The 25,857-nt window shown below is 35.3% G+C and overlaps 2 protein-coding genes and 1 long non-coding RNA gene across 5 annotated transcripts in view; 1 reads left to right on the top strand and 2 right to left on the bottom strand.

The window, feature by feature from the left end:
- LOC116298039 (uncharacterized) overlaps positions 1-14,665 on the bottom strand; it is a 29,172-nt gene extending 14,507 nt beyond the window's left edge. Inside the window, exons 1-2 of one of the 3 annotated variants that reach the window (XM_031706380.2) lie at positions 14,313-14,665; positions 5,060-5,162 (exon numbers count right to left, since the gene is read on the bottom strand). The gene's annotated coding sequence lies outside the window, so the exon portion shown is untranslated. Of the gene's footprint in view, positions 1-5,059; positions 5,163-5,324; positions 5,542-10,188; positions 11,014-14,312 lie in introns of those variants that run through there. The other 2 variants (XM_031706378.2, XM_031706379.2) reach the window with 2 other exon arrangements.
- Positions 5,604-23,757, top strand: LOC116298041 (uncharacterized). The gene is made up of 4 exons (XR_004197295.2): positions 5,604-5,812; positions 16,295-16,455; positions 17,608-17,653; positions 22,939-23,757. It is a non-coding gene; the product is annotated as an uncharacterized LOC116298041 (long non-coding RNA).
- Positions 19,806-25,685, bottom strand: LOC116298040 (uncharacterized). Its single transcript, XM_031706382.2, has 7 exons — positions 25,224-25,685; positions 24,419-24,477; positions 23,633-23,699; positions 23,308-23,427; positions 22,858-23,124; positions 21,994-22,311; positions 19,806-21,003 (listed from the first exon to the last, which is right to left on the bottom strand). The coding sequence occupies exons 1-7, from the start codon at positions 25,600-25,602 to the stop codon at positions 20,972-20,974; spliced, it is 1,242 nt and encodes a 413-aa protein (XP_031562242.2). The 5' UTR covers positions 25,603-25,685; the 3' UTR covers positions 19,806-20,971.
- Between the last annotated feature and the right edge of the window lie 172 nt (positions 25,686-25,857).

The raw sequence follows: 25,857 nt of genomic DNA, 5'->3' as shown, positions 1-25,857 counted from the left end.
AAGTCGTTTCACAACCTTTGCTTTAACCACAGAGGCAACAGGGAGAGTACCTTCAAAGCAATACTCATTCCTAGCCAACCACACAAAGTACTTCAACAGATTAAGAAAATAGGAAAAAACAGAGAGAAATAGTTCTCTGATGACTAAGTTCTTCTTCTCACGCTGGTCCATGTGGGAGGCAATAGAATGGTTTTCAGATATCTACACATGCGCACAATGAGCATTGAAGAAGCACAGAAATAGTACTAACCCGAACTGACGCTTTAGGAAGTGATCAATTGTTTTCCTGGTGCTGGGCCGTGCCGTGCCCGTTACGTCACCGTGTCTGAACATCCTGATTGGATGAACAGTGATCTCACGAAATTATAGTCGAATTTTTGATTGAATAGCCACAGGGAGCCCAATTTAGAAAAAAGTTAATGGTGAAAATAAAATCGGAAAACATAAACAATTAATTTTTTAAGAAAATTCAAGGCCAAGATAATGTCCTCCGTCCAGTGTAAACGGAACCCCTTTAACGTGCTACTTTTTGGCCAGTTAAAAATTCGTTTGGTACCGCGTAAACGCAGCCTAAGATTAGTTTCATAACAATCGATCGCGTGCTCTATCCTCAGGGTATATTAAAAACATTTCCTCGAATAACCAAGGTCGGGGAAAGTGGTTATTCAATAAAACCGGCTATAAAGACTTTAGATCGAAGTTTAATCGGTATTAGCATGAATAAAAAGCGATATTTGCTATTAAGCTTAACTGTAGGCGATAAGATAAAAGCAATGTTTAACTCGCTCGATCGACAATACGAGTTGGCGGCCAAATCAATGAACGAAACACCATACTTATATCATATGAATAATTTTTTTAATCGATAATTTTTGAGAAGTTAAATGTTGTTTTTTTGTTGTTGTTGTTTGTTTGTTTGTTTTTTGTTTGTTTGGTGGGTGTTATTTGTTGTTGATGGTTTTTTTTTTTTTTTTTTTTTTTGTTTTTTTTTTTTTTTTTGTTTCTTTTTGTTTTTTGCCTTTCGTGTATCAGTTTTGAGGGCAAATACCTTTGTTCTTTTGTTAAATCTCTCCGGATATGAAAATTTTACTCCGGGTTTTTCGGTTTCCTCTCTCTACAAAACATAAACACGCTATAAATAAATTCCAATTCATTTTTATGTTAGTTAGTTAGTTAGTTAGTTATGCTCTGAATTTTTGAATTTTGACGGAAGCCGAAAACCCAGACGTCTGGCTGGTCGAGGTCGCAGGAAATAAAATTAAAGCGCTCACACAAGAGTAAAGTCTAGCGCCTTGACAATGATATTAGACTACTTTACCTCCCTTGGGCGTAATGTTTTCCCATTACAGACCACGTGTCATTCCCTAGAGTATCCTTTCTTTGTTTAACAGTTTGACATAAGAAAACATATGAATATGGATACAACTCAAATAAAGAATCTTCTTCTCAAGAGAATGTTACGTGGTCTGAAATGCGAAAACATTATGCCTAGCTAAAGATGCCTATTCCCTTCAAAGTCTAGCGTCTCGATCCAGAGGTACAGTAATCTACATGGGTGATGTGATGCGTGAGGGCGAACACTTAGGGTGTGGAGTGAACCGGTCGTGTATTGTCACTCATCTCTCTCGTCCTCTCTTTTATGATTGAATCAGACTCTTTAATTATTCTTACTGACACGATATTCGCCATATTTCACATCAAACTAGCTCAATGGCAGACTTGGGGTATTTCAATGTTATTAGAACAAGGAAAAACTAGTGGAATATTTTTTCGTTCTTGTATTGTGAGCGCAGCATTTTATACTACTAATAATAATAACTTTTTTTACCGATGGGAAAAAAAACAATTAAGCTATAAAAGCTAGTTTTACATTAATTAGGCCATCACAAGCGTGGCTAGCAAACCTCTGACCCTCATATTAGACTGATTTAGAAGTTAAAACATAGTCTAGCGCGAAATGAGGAAAACCTGAGAACCCGGAGAAAAGACTTGAAGCACAGGAGAAAACCAGCAAATAACTCTACTCACATACGACCCCAAATCCAGGGATCGCACCCATGACCATGTGTGATGAAAGCAGCTGCCGCGCATTAGCAACGTACGCCACCCGCGCTGTCCGTACTCCAATTTCGAGTTATCTATTGCTCAGGGCTAGCCTCTATGTTGTGTAGCATATTCATGTGTTCCATTCAGTGAAAATCCGTTGAATTTAAAAGTGTTTGTATTTTTGAAGTGGTGCATTCTTTACTTTACTGTTGGAATTTGTGAATATTTAGACACTGATACGAGACTAACCCTGAGAAATTGAGTCTGTAATCAAGGTAATTTGGAACACAGCGGTAATTTGGAACGTCGAAAATGGTCTATTGCGGCTAGCGCTACGGTAACAAGACAGACTGGTCTTCAGCACCTTATTAACGTTAGGAAGAAGGATTGAGGTTTTTGAATTGTTTGTTTGCGCATTTCCTCTTCCGCAAGTCGCGGCGGTTTTTTATTTTATCCTTCCTCTTGGCTCCACCACGAACCACATAGCACTTAATTACAACCACACCTCACTAAAACATCTAACAGTTTTGGTGTATATTGTATCAGCAAACTTTAACGAAAACCCTGAAACAACCACTGGGCTGATCTAAGTCAAGGCATGGCTAACTCACAGATCAAACCCTGAAACAATCTCTGGGCTGATCTAAGTCAGTGCATGGTTCTAACTCACAGATCGATCCCTGAAACAACCTCTGGGTTGATCTAAGTCATGGCACGGCTAATAATAAGGCATGGCATGGCTTCCCTTTCGAATCAATCAAAACCCGAGAATATCTACATCATTCAATCATAATGGTGGGTTCAGAAATCCGTTTCACGGTCACGGTATTGCACGTTTTCCACGTGTATTCAGCACCGGAATTTTGAAAAAGAAATACAGTAATGCCTTTTCCTTTTGTTTATCCAAGGGAATTGTAATCTATTAAGATCGTTGTGGTTTCCTGGCCGGGCCTGTCAGTCGTATTAAGATGTTGTTGTTTTAGCAACTCAATTAGAGAACTTATTTTTGATATATCTAGGACATATTATAACATCATTGGTCATTGGTACAACACTGATAACATGTTTTTATTGACCCATACAAAGACATGACTTGACTATGAGCTTAAGACCATATGCCAAATGAACTCCAAACAGAAGCATAAACCTATGGTACACGACAGTTTAGAACCTGACGTTAATTATGTCGTGAGAAATGATTTTTGGATCAAATTCTAGGCTTTGGATTTTGAAAGATTAAGCTGGCCAACACGACAGGACCGACAGGACAAGCCGAGCGGGACAGGCCGTTTCTTGTAGAGAGTTTATTTTCATTGCTAATCGTTTAAGTCTAAATTTCCATGAAATTTTCGGTGAGTTAATTGTAAATTGTAGGGAGGGGAGGGGAGGGAGGAAGGGGAATATTTGATGTTACTTTGCTTATAACTTTATTTTCACCATGTCATGTTCTGGATTCATACGAGTAATTTAGGACAGTTTGAAACCACAAACGCGCAAGACATTTTTGTAATAAATACTACATACGAATCTTTCTACAGGGACTTGTTTGTACAAGACAGAAGAGTTCAAGGGTTTCGCTCACACTTTGACAGCCATTTTACGGATTTACGCTCTCGAAGACAAAGGGAGACTCACACCTGACATTTTTTTTGGCTTGTCTTGTGACTCTGATCGCGAACGCCATTCAACTCAGAACTCGTAATGTCATTTTGAACAAAGCTCCACGACAACCGACTAGACGAAGACGAATATCTCGGCCATTAACCCAGGAAAATAAGACATTGTTTGATTACAGGGCGTCGATGACAGCTACTAGTTCGTGATTGTTATAATCCTACAACATTGTACTGTCTGATGACTTCTACCATCAAGGACGTTCCTTCTTAGTGTTAAGTGAAAATCTAGCCCTTTTGACCCCCACGGTCTATTTAGAGCTCTATAGAAAATCCCGCATAGATAATCCTTAGACTTTTTATCAAACTAAAAAGACTGCCTCAGAAATATTCAAATTAACTTTAGAAGAATACTAATACCTTAGAGTAAACAGCGTTTTCGTTTCCCGGCAACTTGGTCATGTAATAAGTGCAAAATGTAATTTGATTTATAACTCCTTTTTAAATAGGTATCTATTTTCCTTATCTCATAGTCAGTCTTTAATCAGCTTATTAATTTAGTCTTTCATATAATTCATTAATAAATTGGAAAACTAGAAGTTTTGCGAAGTGCTTTATCGTAAGACCATCAATCTATTTCTAACTCACAAAACTTGGAGCAAGAACATCTAAATTTCAAAGTCTTCAGTCATAATCCAACAAGTATCTTGTATACTAATCTTATTTCTTTCTCCAAAATCATCGGTCTCTATTACGTAGAAAGCGAGCGAATTGATCTTGGTATCTTTCTAAATCTATCTTTATTATCAAGTTCTGATGCGGCTATTTTTGTAATATCAAGTTAAACAAGTCTCTGCAGAGCTAGTCCACGCATGGACATTGCAGAGAAACCAGAAGAAGGCAACGATTTTGTTAAGTGTGTGTACTGGATTTATTTTCATTACTGCCTAGCAGGATATTTGATTTGGAAAATACGAGAAGTCATACGGAGAGGCGGAGGACTAGATGAGACGCGGACACTTTATAAACTCCAAAAAATAAACTACATACTTTTAGTAACCATCGATCGATGATCGACCACAAAGCAAGCGAAGATTTTGACAAAGTAACCTCACTTGCGTAATTGCTTTAAATGTCAAAAATATAACCCAAGTTTGTACCAAAAATACTTAAATTAGCCTCGAGAAAAAGTTATTTTAAGTTAATGAGCGAAAACAATAGAAGCAATGAGAGTAATTGTGAATAAATCATCTCCAATTGTTCGCGGACAGTGATGGGTCGAACTGTGGCTGGCTGCGTGCTTGGCAGTACAAATAGAATCGATGTTTTGACAGCGCACTACTTCTCTATTCCTTACTCTAGTGGTTTCTCTCACTACTTTATAAAACGTTTAAGCTTACCTTTATTTTTTCTTCAAACTGCACTCCTTTTTGACAACTGACTGCCTCTAGCTCGAAGCATGCGGTTTCGTTGTGGCTGTTCTAAGGTAATCATTCAATGATCCTGAGTTGTCAAAGCATAGAGAGAAAATCAGTTACTGGCAATGCTTCCCATGCTCGACCTCTTAGTTGGGGTGTAACTTGAGACTTGATGTTTTATGAAACTATAGAAGCCTGGACATGGAACTAAACAATAGCGCGCGGATTGAATTCACTCCAAGCTAACCTTTTGTTGCTTGGTTGCAAAACTCTTTAATCCGGAATCCTTGACTGAATCAACGGAAGTGAGCCGTCGAAAATATTCTTTGTTACTATCTACGCTAAAAAACATGCTTTCCTAATCCAGTGGATTAGAAAAAAAGATGACTTAAAAACCAAGCGCGATTCTTTCATCTCTTCGCCAAAACGTTTTAAAGCAAAAGTTCTCATTTTGAATCGTACGAATTGTTGTCTCAAGATACGTTAATTTAAAAATTAATGAATACAAACCGAGAGAAGTGAAGTTAAGTAAATATTGTGTTGGCTACGATCATAATGCCTTGATTAAACGCGCAAACCAATCTCCGAAACTCACGTCAAAGGTCGGATGGAGTTTACATAATAGTACAAAATTAATTAGCGCGCTTAAAAATTAATTGTAGCGAAAGAAAATAGAGCTCTGCGACATTCAGCTGAAGAAAAAAGAAAACTTCTCAAAGAAAATCTCCGTTGAAGGTATTGATTTCATTATAAGGAGAAAATTCAATTATGGCATTGATTCTGTGTTTGCTACGAAGGAATATTTTCGCGGGCCTAAGGTAAATACATCGGGCAGTCGGAACAAACAGATTTTTCCCTGTTAGGATCAGTTTAGAGAAAACAGCTCAAAATTGCCTTCATATTAGTTTTGCTAATGAATGATAATTTAGAGATATGATTAAAATGTTGAAAATTTGGCGATTGCTTCTACGTTTCCCGAAACAGGTTGGATTCAAATGACTTCCACTACGACATTAACATCTACTCGCGAAAATTCAAAAGTTGCAAAGATTACAATATCTATTCAAACAAGTTAAATTTCAAAAAAGCTAATAAACATTGGCACAAGAGATGTTTTCATGCGGAAAAACGAGCGTAATTTTCCCCCCATTCTAGTGCGATTGCAGGAAGTTTTAACATTTTCTTCCATAAAATTTTTAATTGGTTAAATATAGCTTGGTCATTTTTCCTCAAAATGTTGAGATAAGATCCTAATCCGCTCATCATCGGTTGAGTTCGGTGACAGGTGAGTTCGCGTAGTTTTTCGGAGTTTACTCGGTTTAAACTCGTCTTTGATAAATGATGAGAAGGTTTGGAAAAGAGAATATGAAAAATGTTTTTTCTGGACTTTAAAGCTCACGATCACTGTTTTCTAAAACTTTGAAAAATAACTGTTTGGATTCATATGACTAATTCTGTATATCTCTTTCATTTTACTACTAAGCAATTCACGTATCTGTATATCATATTTAATATTGTCATTTATAAGTGAATGATGGGGAGCTGGCTTCGAAAACTTTTGTTACTTCAGCTCCCCAGCACCTCATAATTATTTTTCTCACTATCTATATTTTACTTGTTGATTTATCATCTATTTTGTTATTGTAAAGTATGAAGTATATATCATGAGTGCAAATAAAGAAAAAAAGAAAGAAAGAAGACAATGAAATATTGCTCGTAAAGTAAGAGGAATGCCATTGGAAGTTTTCTGCTTTTTGTTTATGGACCTCATGGATGTATCATATCATCGACTGGCAACTGCATTGGCGTGGGAATTTGATATGGAAAACAAAGCCGAATATCATTGTTATAAATAGGCTCATTTCTCACCAGTATTGATGTTTCTGGTTTCTTAATACAAGAGTAATGTAATTGAAGGCCTGTGAAGGAGGACACTATAAACAGTAATTACAGGAGACGAACAGGAAGTGACGCCAGCCAAGCGTCTATTTTAGGCAAATCTAGTTCAGCCTCAAGCTGATTGCAGGAGTTCCCTTTGAACGTAACATGGTTGGACCACCTATGTAAGGTTATAGAACAAACCGGTGCACGCCCTGGACCGCCCACCCACCACCAAATTAGTTCAAAAACATTTTATAAAAGCAAAATAAAACAGTTGCTTATGTCTCTGTATTGATGTAAACACTCTGGGAACTGTAGAGCACTCGAAAAGAGAAAGAAACGCTTGGCTACGTCTCGTGTTCCTATGCTTGCTTTTCTCGTGCTCTACAGCTCCCAGCTTGTTTATATCACGGTACAGATGCGCGTGTGTTTTATATATTCCTTAATAAAAAACATATCTGGTACACACTCTAGACCATCTACCTTTGATTAAACAACTTTCACGATATTAAACGACACTCAAGAGTGCAGCCACTTTTTTACTGAATGATACGAACAAAACTACTTATCTAAACGAGCAAGAAAGTAAAGATTTCGGGAGGAAAAGAAACTTAAAACAAATTGAAAAACAAATCAAGTTAAAAGCAATTTTGAAAAGAATAGCGAAGGATTGATAGACAATATATCATTCTACTCTCAGTCCAGTATCGTTATGGTATTGATATCATTATCGGCATCTGTTCTATCATTAACGCTCAGTATAAAACAAGTCACTAGGCGCTATAAATCTTGTTTGAAGTACACATCAATAAAACTATACGATCGGATTTTTGTGTTGTTACTGATTAAGTAGAGTGCCTTTGTAATAATACCTCTTCCATCCATCCATCCATCCATCCATCCATCCATCCATCCATCCATCCATCCATCCATCCATCCATCCATCCATCCATCCATCCATCCATCCATCCATTCTAGTTAGCCCATCCATCCGTCCGTCCGTCCGTCCGTCCGTCCGTCCATCCATCCATTAATTCATTCTAATTAGCTTCATTCCTTCATACTTTTCACTCCTTTTTTCTCTTTCCTTTCTTTTTCTTTTTTCTTTCCTTTTCTTTCGTCTTCTGCATTTTCTTCCACTTCTTTATTTCTTGGTTAATTGTTCATTCCCTTCTGCCCCCCCCCCCCCCCCCCCCAATGTTTATCACCAGCATCTCTTCTTGTGGCAACACTCTCTGATATTAGTTTCATTTTTCTTATCATCTATTAATTAAGAAGTTCATCAATCGAAAACAAAATTTTCCCGCGATTTTCGAAATCTCATAAATTTTAAAGCCAAGAAGGAATTTTTTTTTTCTCTCTTTTTTTTTCCTCTTTTTTTTTTTTTTTTTTTTTTTTTTTTTTTTTCTCGCGACAACGAAAAAAAAAACCCGACTGTGTTTAAATAATAAAGAAAAATTTTAAATTACATAACGATTTAAATAATAGAAAGACTAAATTCCGTAATTATTTCTCTGACGGAAATGAAAGGGATGTTCTCGCTTGAAGCGATTCTAATTTCAATCATCTTCCAGCTGCTAATCTTTAGACGAAAATCTATTGCTGCAAGCATTTGAAGAAGCGCTTGAAAACATATTATGTTTGCTACTGAAAATTTGTGTTGTCAGATAATTAAAGACGGATTCTTGCCCGACGCTTCTTTCTAATGCAAGTTTTGAAGCTTTGAGGTTTTGTTTAAATGAGTGAATTTTTGGAGAGAAAAATAGGTTTTGTTAATATTGAATGAGAGAATTTTTGAGGAGAAAAATAAAGAAGACAATTATATAGTTACTATTCGTCTTATAGTCATTCTTCATTTGTGCGTTTAGGTAGTGTTTATTTAAAAAATGCTTTATGTTGCTAGTATCGCTAAGCAATGCAACAGTTTGTTCCTAATTTTGCGGGCGAGCGTCTCTAAAAGAGAGAGAACTCAAAGTTTAAACTGGCGAAGCTTTTTCTATTCAATGCTCCAACATTGACCACCAAAAGCACTTCAACTAATACCATCCACTCAAAATCCAAATAACTTTGTTTGAAGAAGGATTACAGCCATCAGAGAAGGCATTATACTTCGTAATGGCTCCAAGAAGAAAAGACAAAGAACTGATCACTTTGAAATATTGTAAATCCAAGTTTTTATAATAAGATATAACTTGAGAGAAATGCTTGAAATTAGCCTAATTAGAGCGAAATAATTTGAACTCAGTAAAAGACTTCCAACTTCAAGCAAATTTTCTCACTGTTCGCCTTTTGAAATTACAGGAAGCGTAATTTTGGAGCTGTTGTTTATAGGCAAAGCTTTATAACAGATTTGTAGAATTTTAGTTGAAAACTTTGACTTTAGGACAGCTGTTTTGAGCGCGATTTCTCTCGAAAATGATCTTTCCAAGCGCAACGATGAATCGTCTCGTAGAACAATACAATAAGTATACGTTATTCACTATTCTTTCTGTGTTTCTTGAAAGAAAGATTGTTTTTAGAGCACCCAACTGGGAGCCAGCAACTTCGATATTGCTCTAGTATTTATTTCCATGATCTTGACCAAAGAAACGGCGCTGTCAGAGTAAATGTCTATTGTTTTCGCTCTGTCTAAAAAAATACTCCAACTCACGTACTAAAAACAGAATCCTAGAAAATACTCTTAAATACGCTAAAAACTATCTTAAAACACCTCTATGTTTTAAAATGAGTTTAGTTTAAACTTATTTTGGAATATTGTTGGTAGAATTAAAGTCAAGGGGACGCAATTCGAAGAGTACGTTTGCGCGTTACAGTCAAAACGAGAGGTTCGTCATAAAAGCAGCTGTTTTTTTACGCCTTGAACGAGTTAAACCAACTACACAGCGAGGGTATTCAACTGCAATACGAATAGTAATCTTGTCTTTTTTATATACTTGTCTAATTGAGTCAAACTTTCAGCCATCGAAGTAAATCAAGAAATCCGCCCGTAACTACACTAGTTTAAATGCTCAAATTTTATTTGATTCTTAAATAAATTAAGACAAAATTCAAGTAGAAAAATGTCAATTCTTTGAAGCATTAAAACTCAAGTCTAAAAAATAAATACAAAAAGCAAGCCAGTAAGAGCATTGAGTACAATTTTACTGGAACTCAAAGCTATAAAGGCACTCGAAATCGTATTATTTCATTCTAAAGTTAAAGTACCAGGAATATTGCTGTAATTTGTTTACCTTTAACGTGTATTTTTAGTGTAGTGGTCGTCCTTTTCGTCTTGACAGACATTGATATCACCGTTTCAAGATTTCTTTCTGATATTGTTATTATTTCTTTGTAGCTGTGGTCTCTCTACATCGTTGTGGCGTATACAACTTCTTAAAACTGGGTCTGAGTTTACGCTATCATTAAGTACTCCACAATTCAATTATTTTTTGCTGTCAATGAATATATTCACGTATAGAACACGGTACGAGCTGATGTACGTTAGTTGTGTCGATTCGAGGAGCCAATTCTTAAATCATTCTTGTACATCATTTCCATGGATTTCACATTGTTATTCAAATTGCAAAATCACTTGAAGCGAAACGTGGTGAATACAATGGCGAATATAACAAAGACACTGATCCAGTAATCGCTTGTTTTGGCCAATCTTGATCAAAGCCTTGTTTGACTGCATTAATTGACTATACAATATAACCAGTTCAGATGAATGCAAAAGTGCAAGAGAATCTACAAACATTTGTTTATGAAACAGCACCGAAAAAGCTGAATTTTTTCTAGCCTTACACCTACCTTGGATTACCTTCACTTACTTACGTACGATAACTCGCGGCCTAGTACGAATTAGTATGACCGCTCGCTTCCTTTTAAATCCTTCCAGAAATGAGGCATAAAAATTATAATGGCCTAATACCGGATCTAGAACAAAAGAAATCTACTAATTATTTCACTGCTAGCCTATATTACATCTTCAAGTAACTTCAAAATAATTCAACCATCACCACTTGAATTAATATTGTATCTTTTTCAGAGTTTCAGCTCTACCGAGGTCGCTCAATGCATAGATTGCCTTGATTTTAAAGCAACGCACCTTTTTCACTTTATCATGTATTGAAATCACTCATTAGTTTAATATCCTTCCTAATTAGAAACTTAGATTACGTCACTTATATATGACTTTGAACAGTGTTCTTGTTTTTCAGAAGTTAAAGTCGGTAATATCAGACTGGATCTAACTTTCGTTAACGTGTATCAACAGCCAGAGGCTTTATTTTATTTAATGGCACTGGAGTGTGACAGCAATGCTGTAATTATGGGACTGCCAAAGTCAATGGTCTTGTCGGACTGTGGATATATGTCAAGTTTTGGATATTATTAGAGTACTATTAGAGTATCAGGAAGTTGTTTGATTTTCATTTTGTCCTTTTATAGCTTGCTTTTCTTTTCTGGTTTTGTGTCAGTGATTTTTTTCTGTTCTATCTATTTATCCATCCATCCATCCATCCATCCATCCATCCATCCATCCATCCATCCATCCATCCATCCATCCATCCATCCATCCATCCACCCATCCATCCATCCATCCATCCATCCATCCATCCATCCACCCATTATTTGTTTCTTTGTTCACTCATTCAATTATTCAGTCATTCATTTATTTGTTCTTTCAATTCCATCCATCCACTGTTTCCTCCAACAGGGTCTTAAAGATAAGCTGACCACTTTTAATGGTCGTTGCTTATGAGCGTCAATCGAATTTTTTAATCACTATCCAAGTGACTTACCGCATTTCATAATGATCACTGTTGACCTCTAAAAATCACCTTTACAACACAACCACAAAACCATACATCATCGTTACCGCAACGTCATTTCAATCAATATTAACCACAACTTTCATCCTTGCCTCTAACCAATTCTTTGGCACACATTTCCGTCGATAGATGTTCAGCCAACAACCTTAATATCCCGCCTTTACCACAACAATGGGCTCTCACGACCGCCTTGGTTTACAAACCCTCGCATAAGCGTTAACAATAAGAGTTTTTAAAGCTTATAACCACATGGTTCAGTATTAAGCATTTGTTGCTAAAGAAAGCAGACTGTTAGGCGTTTCAGTGTGTGAGACGTGCAAAGCTTCAGGGCAAATTCTAATGACTCAAAATGTTCAAAAACATTATTGCTATACTTATTGTGAGATATCAAGTCCCTTTAGCAAACATAGCTTTAGGCATGCTTTATATTGTAGAACCTAGGTCACGGTTTTGAAACGTTTTGGAACAAGTCCAGAATCGACATGCCGTGTTTCTGTCGAGTCAGTCGGTGAAAAGGTGTATTGTGTCTACTAGATGACCACAAAGCGCTTTGATGACGCTAACTATTTCATTAGCTCTACGGTACATTGCCATTTTGGATTCGCTTTGTTCCGTGTTCTTGTTTCTCTCTCGATTCCTGTCATACTCTTTATCAACGTTTATATGTCCTCTCTCCTACCTTCGTTCTTTCTTTCTCTATCTTTCTCTCTGCTTTCTCACTCTTTTCATTATTTAAGTTCCATTTGGTGTTGTCCATATTTTGATATTACTTTATTTATTCTCTAGGCGCTTTTGGCTCCCAATCATTTCCGTTTTTAATCATATATATTATATATATGTATTGACTTCATTAACCCAGCCCTACCTACATAAACCAATGCGACTTTATAATAAATACACGGTTCTTCTTTTTAACTTGGCTAATACTCACTCCTTCCATCACTATTGCCTTTTCTCTGCCTTCAGGGAATCATTTATCTTGTCCTCTTCGCTACCACTATAATTTTATTTCTCCATCTGCTCGTGACATTTTTCCCTGCTTCTACTTAACTTAATTCTTCATCCTAATCATCCTATTATGAATAATAACAAGGGGTATATACCCGCGCCTTTGTTGTCTGATATGGGTGGATACCAAAACCAATAAAAAATCTAAGATTAGATTTTTAAAAAACTCTTTCCAGTTGATTACACCGTCTCCAGAAAAAAATTGCATCTTAAATTCATTTCTTCAAAAAATAATCATAATTAATAAATATTATAAAAGTAAAACTAATGTTGTCCGCGCTCTTGTCTGCTGATGGTTACCAATCAGTGACTGAAAATCCTAGAATTACACGTCATTTTAAAATAACTTTTATATAATACACATCGTCTTCAGTGGAAAAGAAGACGACAAAAATAGCTCAAAATCGATCATTTTATATTTTAGTACCAGAATGCACAGCGAATTGATCTTTTATTTGATTGGTGCAAATAAATCAGGCGAGTGAAGGCGTATCAAAACATATGGGAAGCTATTGTTTTATTAGCCAATCATGAAATAGTTAAGTACTGGATATATTTGTATTTCTAGCACCAAATTGGTGTCTTTTTCTTCCTTCCTTCCTTCTTTTTCTTTCTTTCTTTCTTTCTTTCTTTCTTTCTTTCTTTCTTTCTTTCTTTCTTTCTTTCTTTCTTTCTGTCTTTCTGTCTTTTTGTTTATCTGTCTTTGTTTTCGTTCATTTTCCTTTTCTTTTCTCTTCTTTTCTAATTTTTATATTTTAGAACAGTTGCTATAAGCAAGAAACGAGTTGCTGCATGTCAAAAGGGTTGCTTTCACTAATAAGAAAGGTGGTGCATGTTACACTGACGATTCGCTTCAAATAAGAGACAATTTGCTTCAAATAAAACGACTTGATGTAAAGAAGAAACGAGTTGCCTCATGTTACACGCGTTGCTTCAAATAGGAAACGAGTCGATGCATGTTTCGATTAGACGAGTTAGTTGATGCAAATAAGAAATGGGTTGCTGCATGAAGCCGAATGCAACGAAGTGCCGAGAGTCGTTCATATTCTCGAAAATAACAATGATAATTAGTGATATTTGTATTTCATAAACTGAAGTAAACTGAAGTTTTAATGTAGATAGATCAACTAAATGAAAGACAAATAAACACAAAGTAATCGTAGAAGGCTTTCAATGTTATATAATAACATTTCCAATGCCGAATACGTAACATTATTACAAAACACTGGCTATCTGCATTTCATATATTATTCAAAGTATCTGAAACACCGAATGTGAAAATGCGAAAACAAACAACCAAGGGTAATCAATAATATAAATAATTTCTCCCTTTGAAAGTGAAATGAAAGAACGACTTTCAAAATTCAAACCGTGAATGAATTTCAAACGATACTGGGTTCGTTCTGACCGCGTCTTCGTCCCTTGAAATTTTTTAAAAGGTAATCTTATTCGTATGTTCAGTGAAACAAATAAAATATATGAACTAGGCGAGCGTTTGGGATTTGTAAGACAGATATATAAGCTAGTTCACTAACCTGCAAGATTGGTGAAGTGACTCTTCAGTCGTAACGGTTTCTGTATAAATGGCGGTCTTCTTGTCAATGTTCAACCTTTGCCTCCAGTAAAAACGTTTAACAAGGCACCAACAAGATAAATCATTCACAGATGTAAAAGAAAACTCTTCCAGCATTTTCCCACGGCGCTGTGAAGATATTTAGCTGGTAAAACAGCCCATTTTGACTGTTAATTCTCCAAGTGTTAAACTTGCTGATAGTTTGAATAACTTGAGAAGAAAAGAGCATCGTAAGAGACTACTTCTTTGTGTGTTTGTGATGTCTGGTTGACTTGCACACGCCAGTTGAAGAAGGCATTCATTACTCATTCACACACTAGGCTAGGTGGTAATAAACCCCTTTTCATCTTTAATTGCTGCCACGTGCTTGTTGTTCTTGGCTTTTGTAGGTCGCATGTGGTTTGTTTATGAAATCCCATGTGCTACAGTAAACTTCATTTTGCTCAAAAAAACCGCGTCTTGTCGTCTTTATACCTCCTTGCAAACTCTACCATTATTCAAACTTTTTTAAGATTATAAAAACAACTCCTATTCGAGTCATTTTTAATTTAGTAGTAAATAAAAGCGTAAAACTTGAGAAATATGCAAAAGCCTCGACTGAATTATGTCAAAAAACAGACTTTCAAAAACCTGCCAAGAAAAGGCGGGAAAACGACTTTGTTCATCGTTTTTAAGATTTTTGGCGCCAAAAAGTTTCATTCTCAAAAAGGAGGACAAAAGATATCCTTATGCCACACACAGAGATAGTTTATTAAATTTCTAATCTCCTATTCAAAAATTTTATGAGTAATTTAGAAAAGCCGAATGAAAGTTGATAGTTTAATGACTAGTATCGGAGGTTGACTTTCTTAACTTCTATCTACGAGTTTCGTTCGTTTTCACTTTATTTCCTGAACTGCAACCGATTAATTATTTCATATATTAATATTTGTATAAGAATTAGTTCAGAATGAATAATTACAAATGTAAAGAGAAAGAGAAAGACAAATTTGGTAGGTGGTGTATTGTTGTGTTTTGATCTATGAAACAATTGCACAAATAAAAACGTTTGATCAGTAGATTATCGTAGCACGAAACTTGTAAACGAACGATTTCAAGCCCCAATCATTGAATTACCACACTTCGATATTCCGAAGGTATTCTACTCTCTTTGGCTTCAATTAAATTAAAAGAAAAGAGATTGTTTCAACGACTTCGTTTCCCAATTTACTGATTTGTGTTATGAGAAGATATAACTAGTTAAAAACTAGTATGAGCTGCGTCGGTGTTTCTAATGAAACAGTAATGATGAAAAGGTAAATTATACACCGTGAAAAGATGAAAAAACTTACTGATGTTTCGGACTCAGACGAAGGACTAGCGTCCGAAACGTCAGTACGTTTTTTCATCTTTTCACGGTGTATAATTTACCTTTTCATCATTACTGATTTGTGTCATATGATTTCCCCATCATTATCTAGCGACTTCAAAATAGCGGACACCTTATTGAAGCTATTTTTTTTTTTATTGATTAATTGTTAGTTCTATTTGGCAATAAGGTGATAGATAAAATAACACACATAAATGAGGACACAGCATTTTCTTGAAGAGCAAAGGTCATTTGGGCTTCTGCAGTTGAATTTCCTCCCTAACTATTAATCTAAATTCCGATTCGATCTGCCTTTGATCAGAGTTTAATAGTTTAAAGTTTGAAGTTTTCCGAAAAGAATGATCCTTTAATCATTGTCAGATCTCCATATTTTTTCACTCTTTCAACTTCGCCTGCGGGCGCAAAGAAAACTGGGCCCAAACATCGTAGTAGCCAAATACAAAGTTCACAGAAAATAGAATAAAACAGATTGTAATTAAAATTCGACTTGATATAATTACTTTTAAGTCTCCGATTAGTTGTATGAACTAAATATATTAACGCTTAAATAAAGCTATTATTATTTTATTTTTTAGAAAACGTTAGGACCATACCTCCAGACCCTGTGCTGAAGCACAGTATGGCAGCGCGAAGCATTTACGACTATACCAGAGATTTCGACCCCGACACCGCTATCCAGTGACTGATCAAGAAGCTCGGCCGAAGCCCAAGGGAGAGGCTAGTCGGCCCCTTGACCGTAAATGATTAACCCCTTGCTATGACCAACGGTTTGAGAAAAGTTTTTCTGATAACTATATTTTTCTTCTCACGCTGGCCCATGTGGGTCGTGTTTGTTCGGAAAAAAGAGCTAGACAAGTCATGCGCAATTTAATGTTAAGTAATGTGATCTGGAAGTCCGGTATAGATTACCGATGAGTTTGGTAAATTTGGAATGGTGATAGAAAGCATATGAAAACTTAACGAAATTATAAATAAAATGAAAGATTGAAAAGAATATAACAAATCATATCAAATATTAGCGAAAAGGCAAATAAAATAGCCTAAGTACCACAAGATACCTAAGACAACTGCTCATTCTAAAACTTAACAGAATTCAAACTCAGTCACATTAATCGCCATTAACATAACTTAATTTTGATGTTTGTGTACAACAAGAACAATACTGTCAGGTGTTCTACCAAATTTGTTACTTCAAACTCAAAACTTCCAAAGATCTGTTCCTTTATGATGAAAGATTCTTCCCACGGTATGTTCCCTGAGATCACTTGACGAAACAATTGCTGTTGACTCCAATGTGCTATCTTCAATTAAACCACCTCTTTAAGTAATTCCCCCAAACAAGTCGTCATGAATGGGCACTTTTCAAGGTGGTTTTTGGTTTATTTTGCTGTTCTTTTACTGTCATTGTTCGGAATTGAATCTCGCAAATGTTACTTGTTAACACGTGTGCTCCACCCGTAGAAGATTCTTCGCCGCAAGCGAAGAAGACTTTTCATCATATCACTCTTTGCTCATCATCGGCTTCAAGCAACAATTTTCAGGCGAATATCATATCAATATTTCTTCGCTTGAATGAAAGCTTTAGTATAGTCCAAAAAAAGCAAAATGGCAGGAATACAATGACAAACAATTCGATTTTCAGTCATCTACTGTGAACAAACTGTTCGCACAAAGAATTTTTTGTTTTTCATACATATAATTACACGAAAACAACATCTTACACGCTTACTTCTTAAATTAATATTTTTTCAGAACTTTCCCTTGAAAATGCAGTAAAGACTTCACATGCTTAACAACACGGTTCATACTTAAGTTTTACTACTAAAGAAAATTTACCAAATTTTGATCGTTGAACTTCTTAGCTTTGTTTTTATTTTTCCTTTTTTAGCACATCTTCGGCACCTGCTAAATACTTACTCAACACAGCCGTTCAAGTAAGTAACCATTCTTTTGCTGCGAATTTTACAACATATTTTTGAATAACAGGGAAAAAAAAGCTCTCAGAATCTTCATTTATTTCTAAAATTTAAGAACTTTAGAGCTTTAGTCACAGTATAAACAATCGCTTTGACTAACAGCGTTTCATTTCCCGAAACTTGTTTTGGAAAATTCTCAGTTGAAGAAACTGGCTCTAAATTTTCGCTCGTTCTCTCAATTGGCCACAAGCGAACCTATACACATTTAATAGAGTAAAATTGAATAAAAACTTTTGAAGATAAAATTGTATAAACATTTTAAATTAGAGAATTTGAAATGACACCTGTTTCTTTGCATGGCCATTTCGAATTATTTTGTTGTATCTTGATAAACAAAGAATCAGTTCTCGTAGTAGCTACGGAGCGAACTCAGTCAAGTTGAAGGGGTATGGGAAACAAATGGAAAGGTACGAAATACGTTTAAAAAAAGCGGGGGAAAAAAAAGAAAAGAAAAGAAAAGAAAGAAAAGTAAAGTAGAGCTTCTATACGGACACCAAAGAGCCAGAAAAAATTGTCCGTATTATAGAGGTGTCTTTAATACATAGAGGTCGGATTAACAAAAAATGCACATGATGGTGATTTTGCCGGGACATAAATATTGTCTGTAATTTTGGTGTCCTATATCTATATGATAGAGGTGTCCGTAATATAGAGGTGTCCATAATATAGAGGTGTCCGTAATATAGAGGTGTCCGTAATATAGAGGTGTCCGTAAGGAGATGTCCGCCGTTGTCCGTAATGTAGAGGTGTTCCTATATAAAGGTGTCCTCAATATAGAGGTGCCCGTAAGGAAAAGTCCCCCGTTGTCCATAATGTAGAGGTGTGTCCTATATAAAGGTGTCCTCAATGTAGAGGTGCCCGTAAGGAGAGGTTTCAATATACAGTAAACACAAGAACACGTTTTAATTTTTGATAAATTAAAAACCTGTGTTTCAAAAGTGATCAAATAAGCTCAAGGAAGTAAATAGACAACCAAACATATGAGCGCTGGCACGCGTGTCCATCACGCGTTTGCCAGTCTCACTACGAAAAGAACTTGTTCTTTTTAAGTTATAAGCCGGTGGATGCACCTGTGATATTGTGTAAAGCGTGGGAAAGAACCCTATTACATAAAATGTTTTCTCGACTCTTCCAATTAAGCGATTCTGAAAAATCAGGAATCGTGTACAACGGATGGATTGGAAGTCGTATAACCGGATTTTAGATGAAAAAATATTCTCCCGAATTTTCAGCATTTGAAAGGGCACGGATATTCCTAATGTATAGTAAATACACGCCACACTTCTAAAAAATGATTTTTGTCTCTTAGATTCGGAATATTGAGAGATTTTTTATTCTTGGAAATTCAGGAACCGGGCATGCCTGGACTGGACTGGACTTCGGATCACGGATCGAAAAACGTTTTTCACACCGAAATTGCAGTCTTTATCCTATAATTTTTATTTCAATATTCATTACTAGTGATTTTATGTTGAAATTTTGCAAAAACAAAACTTTTTTTTATATTTCAAAAAATTTTCTTAAATTCTTGTATGGCCATCCACCAAGAGTCAAACACTTGTACTCATGTATGATTGACCAAAGGTCTGTTGGTGTGATGGAGAAATAAGAATGTTTTCCGAGATTTTACAGTTGCACCAAGATTTCCACATATAGTTGAACGAATGTCATTACTACAATTCTCATAAACATGCGAACTCTGTGTCTGCGAGGTGCACGCTGAAAGTTGGTTTTACGCTGCTGTCGATCAAACCTAATCATTCGGTACCTTTCATATTTTTGACTGGCAGAAGCAAAAAAAAAAATTATTTTTTTCGGCGTGCAAGTTCGCATGTTTATGAACATTGCAGTAACATTCAAAAATGTTCATTCATATTGCGCTACTTTTATACATATATATATTCGTTTGCATTTCTTTCTGGCATTTACGTTTTCCTAGGACCGCCATTTTGAATCCAGGTAAAGTAAACAAAGCCGAGCCGACAAGCGTCACGCTGATTGGTTGAAATCTTACTTTGTATTTCTTGAGGTGGTTTGTTTATAATGCCATCCTTTTTCATGGGGTTTATTTTTGACCCAGATTTTTGCGCTATAAAAATGCGAACTAAAATTCAATTTCAACCAGACTTTATTTTAAAACTTTTACAAACAACCCTTTCCAACATTTCTTCCTTAACAACTGGTATTGTAATCATGCGATATTCATGCGAAACAAGAAGTTCAAATAATGTACAAGCTATTTATATATAAACTACTTTTTTTTAAATTCTATTGAAATTCTGTGACTCAAGTCACGCTAAACTAACGCTGTTATGGTCTTTTTCCCCAAGGGAAAGAAAATTGTCTCCATATGTTTGATATATTGGTACAAGCTGAATAAATCGCAAACTTTTACAAACCCAAAATGTAATTTTGTAAAGTAAACCTTGTTTATATACAAACCATGTATGAAATTTGCTTTTGAGAATTCTTCTTTTTTTTACATAGAAATTATCCGATCTTTTTAAACATAAACTAATTTGACAGGAATACTTCCCAACCTAAGCTTTATTTATGAGTTTTCTTTATAAGAATATTCAAAACTCAAACTTCACGAAAATAATTTAAAAAGGCAAGATTTGAAAATGATTTAAAGAGTAAATGTAATTAATATCTATATGCTTTTGGCCTATAAAGTTGATTTACTGGAGTTTGTTTTTCGGAGACATCAAAGTCTTCCTCAACATCTTCTACTGCAACATCATCTTCAGGAAATTTTTGCCTTCTCGCAGATTCTCCAAAAGCTCGGCTGTACTTCATCAACGGTCGACCCTGTTCGCCCGAACCTTGGAAAATATTTTCATATTTTGGGTTCAAAACTTGGACCTCATCTGGGTTAGAATCAAAGCCGTTGTTTTGACGGGCTTCGTTTACGTTTTTTGTAGAGTGCCAGCTTCTTGATGCAGAAAAATGTTCATTGATTTGTCGATCCATAACAGTTTTAGTGGAAACTGATAAATTGTTGTGCGAACCTCTATAGCATTGTCCTATGGAGCTTGTCATGGAATTATTCAAATCGTCTTGCCCAAAGGTGCCTTCCATGGATCTGTTATAACGAGTATTGTGTTGATGTTTGCCTCGAAAAAGCTTCAGTTCGCCTTTGAGGAATCTTGCAGTCTTTGAAGCATGTTTGTGGTGCTTTTTGATTGCAGCGGTTGAAGGTTGGACTGGGGGTTTGAATACTGTTTCTGGTTGTTGCTGGTTATCAGTGAATGATTCTGATGAAAGGCCTTGGTCCTAGGCTAGACTTCGTCCAGTATAATAACCTCCTATAGAACAAGAGTGAGAATGTACTTAAGTTGTCCATCATATATTGTTACTATCATCACCATCATCTACAGTCGCCAGCATCGTCATCATTAATATCATTAACATCATCTGCAATCATCATCTGCAATCGCCAGTATCATCATCATTTACCATTACATTTACCATCCTTATCATCACCAAAATCACCATCACCAGCACTAGCATTATCTGTAATCATAATCATTTGTAACGATTATCATCATCATCATTACCGGTGTCATCATCATCATCATCATCATTAACATCATCATCATCATTACCACCACCATCATCCTTCATCAAAATCGTCATTTATCATCATTAACATCACCAGTATCTTCATCATCATCCAACCCTATGATCATCATCCATTATCATCATCATAATAGTCATAATTATCATTTCATCTAGCCAGACACTGGATACTATTGATGATTACGATGCAGAACCTTTAAAGTGCAAATGAACCCTTTGACAATACATTCAGTACTGATTCTGCATAAAGTAAATAGTTGATTGGTAAAATATTTCTTGATTTGAGTGATGCGTCTCTAAGTTATGAAGGTTTGTACTTCCAATATGTTAATGATGATGACGTCAGGTAAGGTATTTGAGTGTTTTTGTTGTAACTAGTAATACTAAATGCTGGCCATTTTGAAAATAAAAATTTTAAATAGCTTTCATGTAAACCATGAGCAAAATAATGATGCTTTTTAAATACTGTATCTATGAACCAGTTCGATTTTGTATATTTAATTAAGCCTTAATAGACGTCACACTCATTAGCATATTGGAAGTATAAACCTTCATAACTTAGAAACGCATCACTCAAATCAAGAAATATTTTACCAATCAACTATTTACTTCATGGGTTCATTTGCACTTTAATCAACAGATTAGTCTTTACGTTGCCATCATCATGATTATAATCAGCGTCATCTTGTATAATTATCATCTCTTGTTTCTCTTACCTTCCTTTAGCTCAAAGGAGCGGTTCATTTGAGATGTTTTTCGTTCACGGCAAAGTGTCATAGGCAGGTCAATCTTGTAATCCAATGAAAACCATTCAGCTTCTTGTTTCTTGAGCGCAGCAGCCAATGGAATCAGGACATCTGCTACCGGGATGCCTTTAGCGCTATAACGATTGCGTCCGCAAACGCTTAAGTGAATCTGACACTCAGCCATGTTTAGTTTCTTTAACGATGAAGTTTTGTATGAGAGAGTTTCATCGATCCTTGCTGATGCTCGACAAACAGTGTCACGTGCGACAGTATGGAGCATGCATTCCACTGGAATGACAAAGAGAATGAATGAATATTAATCGAATGGTTTGAGGGAGTAGAATAAAATAACTGTTGTAAATATCGCGTTCTGATACAGCACGTGCGTGCCATACGAGAGCACGCAGCGTGCGCGCACACTAGAACACTCAAGAAAAACACTTCTCAGTTTTGCCAACACCACTTTAAAACTGCACAAAGCACATGCGCGCATTTTCTATTTCTAAAAGGCACAGGTCCTTGATTCACGGTTGAACTGTTGCTCGCAAAGTCGTAGTAGAGTAATCTTTGAAACAACGCAAATTTTTGGCGCAAAAAGACTTAATTTGTGAGCCGTTTGTGACGTAAATAATACTGCCAGCCAATCAAAAATCGGTTGTTATTGACTACGAAAATTATTCTGCACAATAACTGTTACTATCCAAAGTTGCGTGAAAAATTCTCACAAAGAGTTGTTTCATTATTGGTCACAATTCTCACTAAAATTCCTCACCAGCGACGTTGCACAGAACAGCACTACAGGACGTATCTAAGTGTTTAGTTTTATTATTTTACCTTCATCTTTATTCTTCTTTGAGTTTAAATGAGGTCTCTTCTTCAGCACAGACCTGACCTTATCACTCATTTGCTTTCCAGACCCTATGCTCGACATGCTCAAGGTACTTGCCGTACTACTCTGGGAACTTTGAGAGCTGGCGCTACTACTACGAGAGGATGAGCCTTCTGACAACTCAATTCTAAGCTCGCTTGTTTTTCGCTTAGTTTCTTTGTATTTGTCAGGAAGGAGATAGCATTTTGCGTAGAGTGTTGTGAAGTTGTGAGCTAAATGAAGAAAAGAGATAAAGTTTATTATGAAATCTTTAAAATTTATAAAGTACATTAAAGCAGAAATAGAAAGCTATAGAAAAAGATGGAAATGCGGAAGACAATAAAAACGAGAAAACTAAATAGCTCAAAAGCTTGAAAGGCTATTATCTTAAAATATGTCAATTCATCTTTTCTTACCTGGTGGAAGTTTGATATCTCTGATGTCCAAAATATTAATTTTGAGTTCTGAGTATCGACTAAGGAAATCAAAAGACACTTGTATTTCGCCAGGGCCTGGCTGAATATTTTCATTATAATCTATAATACAAATTTAAGTTAATAATAGATAAGCATTTAGGTAAGGTATGGTTTTTATTACCCTCCACTCTGAATCCTCAGCCCTATCCCTCCCCCACATCTCACACCAGCAAAAACATACCTTTCCTTTAGACAATTTTAGATAATAAGGAATTGAAAGTAATAATACATGCTAAATGTCAATGGTTATTTAATGAGTATTTACCTAATGATTCTGTATTGCTAATGGATCCATTGAGGTCTGTAGCACCTTGTTTATTCTGTGTATACATCTAGAAAAGATGAAGAATTGATGCCAATGTTAAATAAAATAGAGTCATCACTGTGAAATATCTTTGAACATCTTGCACTGTCATTTATTTACAATTTCAAGTACTAAATCTCTCTCCTTCTAGACACCTCAGAATTGGAATAAAAATTAATTAAACATAAAAACAAATGGGAATTTTTCATGCATGAAATTGTTACTTTACTTTCATATTTTGAGCAAGATAATTTTGAAGAAATAAGTAAAGAGTAGGTGGACCTCTTTGAATCTTTGTTCCAAAAACTCATTAATAATTCATGAAGGAAACACACTAGAAATCATGACCATGAAGGTGATTTTATATCTGATAAATATTCGTCTTCATTTGCATAAACTTTAACTTGGATTTTCTGATAAAATCCTGATAGAACACTCCTGCTCGTTTATTAAACAGTACAAATTATCAAAAATGAATTTTGCTTTCATTAAAGCTTTTCAACTCAATAAGACTATTTTCTTAATATGTAGATGATGGCTAGTAAACACTAGCGTGGACTGCGTCGATGTTTCTAATAAAACAGTTATCGTAGATTGATAAGTTTTACACGGTAGTGAAAATAGGAACTAAAGTTAAAGTTCCTATTTTCACTACGGTGTAAAACTTATCAATCTACGATAACTGTTTTCTTAATATGAATTGTTTTGACATAATCAAAGTTAAAGTAAAAAATTTACATTCCTTACCTTCTGTATAGAATGTGGTTTTCCAGGGGAAGTTCCACCCCTCATAAGATATTCAATACCTGTAAGATTGAAAGATAAAAATTTCAGAGGAACAATTGTCATAGCAAGTTTTTATAATCTGTGTAAAATACCTAGTTCAGATAAAAAGACAGACATGGAGCTTTTTTGAAGTAATTAAGATAACTTGTTTTGAACTGCATGACAGATATTTATGCAGTTGCTAAGCTTTTACTATAATAGATGTTGTAGCAACTGTTTTATTATCTTGACAACACGAAAACAACAGGAAATTTAAGAAAATATTAATTGAATTTTAAACAATAAGGTGCTTAAAACGTGGTCCTTTGGGAGTGTATTTAGTTATGAAATAAATGTTCATTAAAATTAGTCACTCAAGAACTTAGGAAATAAATTTTTTTAGGGTTTTTAGCTCTTATCTTTCGATTCAAAAACAACATAAGCTTTAAAAAAATAAAAAAATAATAAACATTAAACATTAAAATAAACATTTGTCTTAAAAATGAGTGCCAAGAACAGAACAGTAAATAAGATCACAAAACGTCAAGATTATTTACACTTAGTAAATAAACTAAATATCCAGCCTTGATTCTTAAGCCAAAATATTTAAAACATGATGATAAGGACTAAGATATTGAATCATGAACGCGATACCTTAAATACCAAAATAAGAGCGTGGTTCAAGAAACCTTAGAAGGCTTAATATATTTTGTTAATATCGATTTTATATATTTTCTACGCTGTTTTTTGACTAAGATTGATTGAGTAAAAGCTATCAATTACTTACGCTTTTTTTCTAAGAGCTCTTTACAAGAAGAGGAAGCAAGATGTTCTGGCGTCTTTCCCTCAACATTCTTTACTGAAATGTTAGCTCCACTGTCTAGAAGAACTTGAATTATCTTGGCATTGCCGTTAGCAGCAGCAATATGAAGAGCTGTGCTATTGTTAATGGTCTCTTGGAAGTTAGGATTCGCTCCTCTGCGTAGTAAAGCTAAGGTTATAGAAGAGCTACCACTAGAAACAGCCTCATGTAAGGCTGTCCACCTGTGTATTCCGGCTTCGTTCGGATCGCATCCTTCATTCAAAGCAGACCGAACCATAGATAGATCCCTCAAACGAATCCCAATTTGAAGTTGCGATTCTTCTTCATCCGTCTTGATCGTCATTTTGAATTCTTCCACTACTCGATCCTACAGCTAACTAACTAAATGAACTTGAAAAACTTACTTAGAGAATTTAATAAATAGAACTATTGTTCAAAAGAACTAGTGAAATATTAATTCACACAAAAATAGTGAAAACCCACGTGTTGTTTTGGTCGGCATAACAACAAGTAAATATTTACCTTTCTATTTTTCTATCCTAGGATTTTATTGGCTAATATTCGTTCTATTGTTACTTTTAAGCCAATAGAAACGCTT

The sequence above is a fragment of the Actinia tenebrosa genome, unplaced genomic scaffold (assembly GCF_029948245.1).
Source record: "Actinia tenebrosa isolate PJP-AT-01 unplaced genomic scaffold, QUT_ActTen_1.0 PGA_scaffold14__42_contigs__length_11649687, whole genome shotgun sequence".
NCBI classification, from domain to species: Eukaryota; Metazoa; Cnidaria; class Anthozoa; order Actiniaria; family Actiniidae; genus Actinia; species Actinia tenebrosa.
The sequence above is the reverse complement of the archived record's forward strand: the minus strand, read 5'-3'. Positions and strand labels throughout refer to the sequence as shown.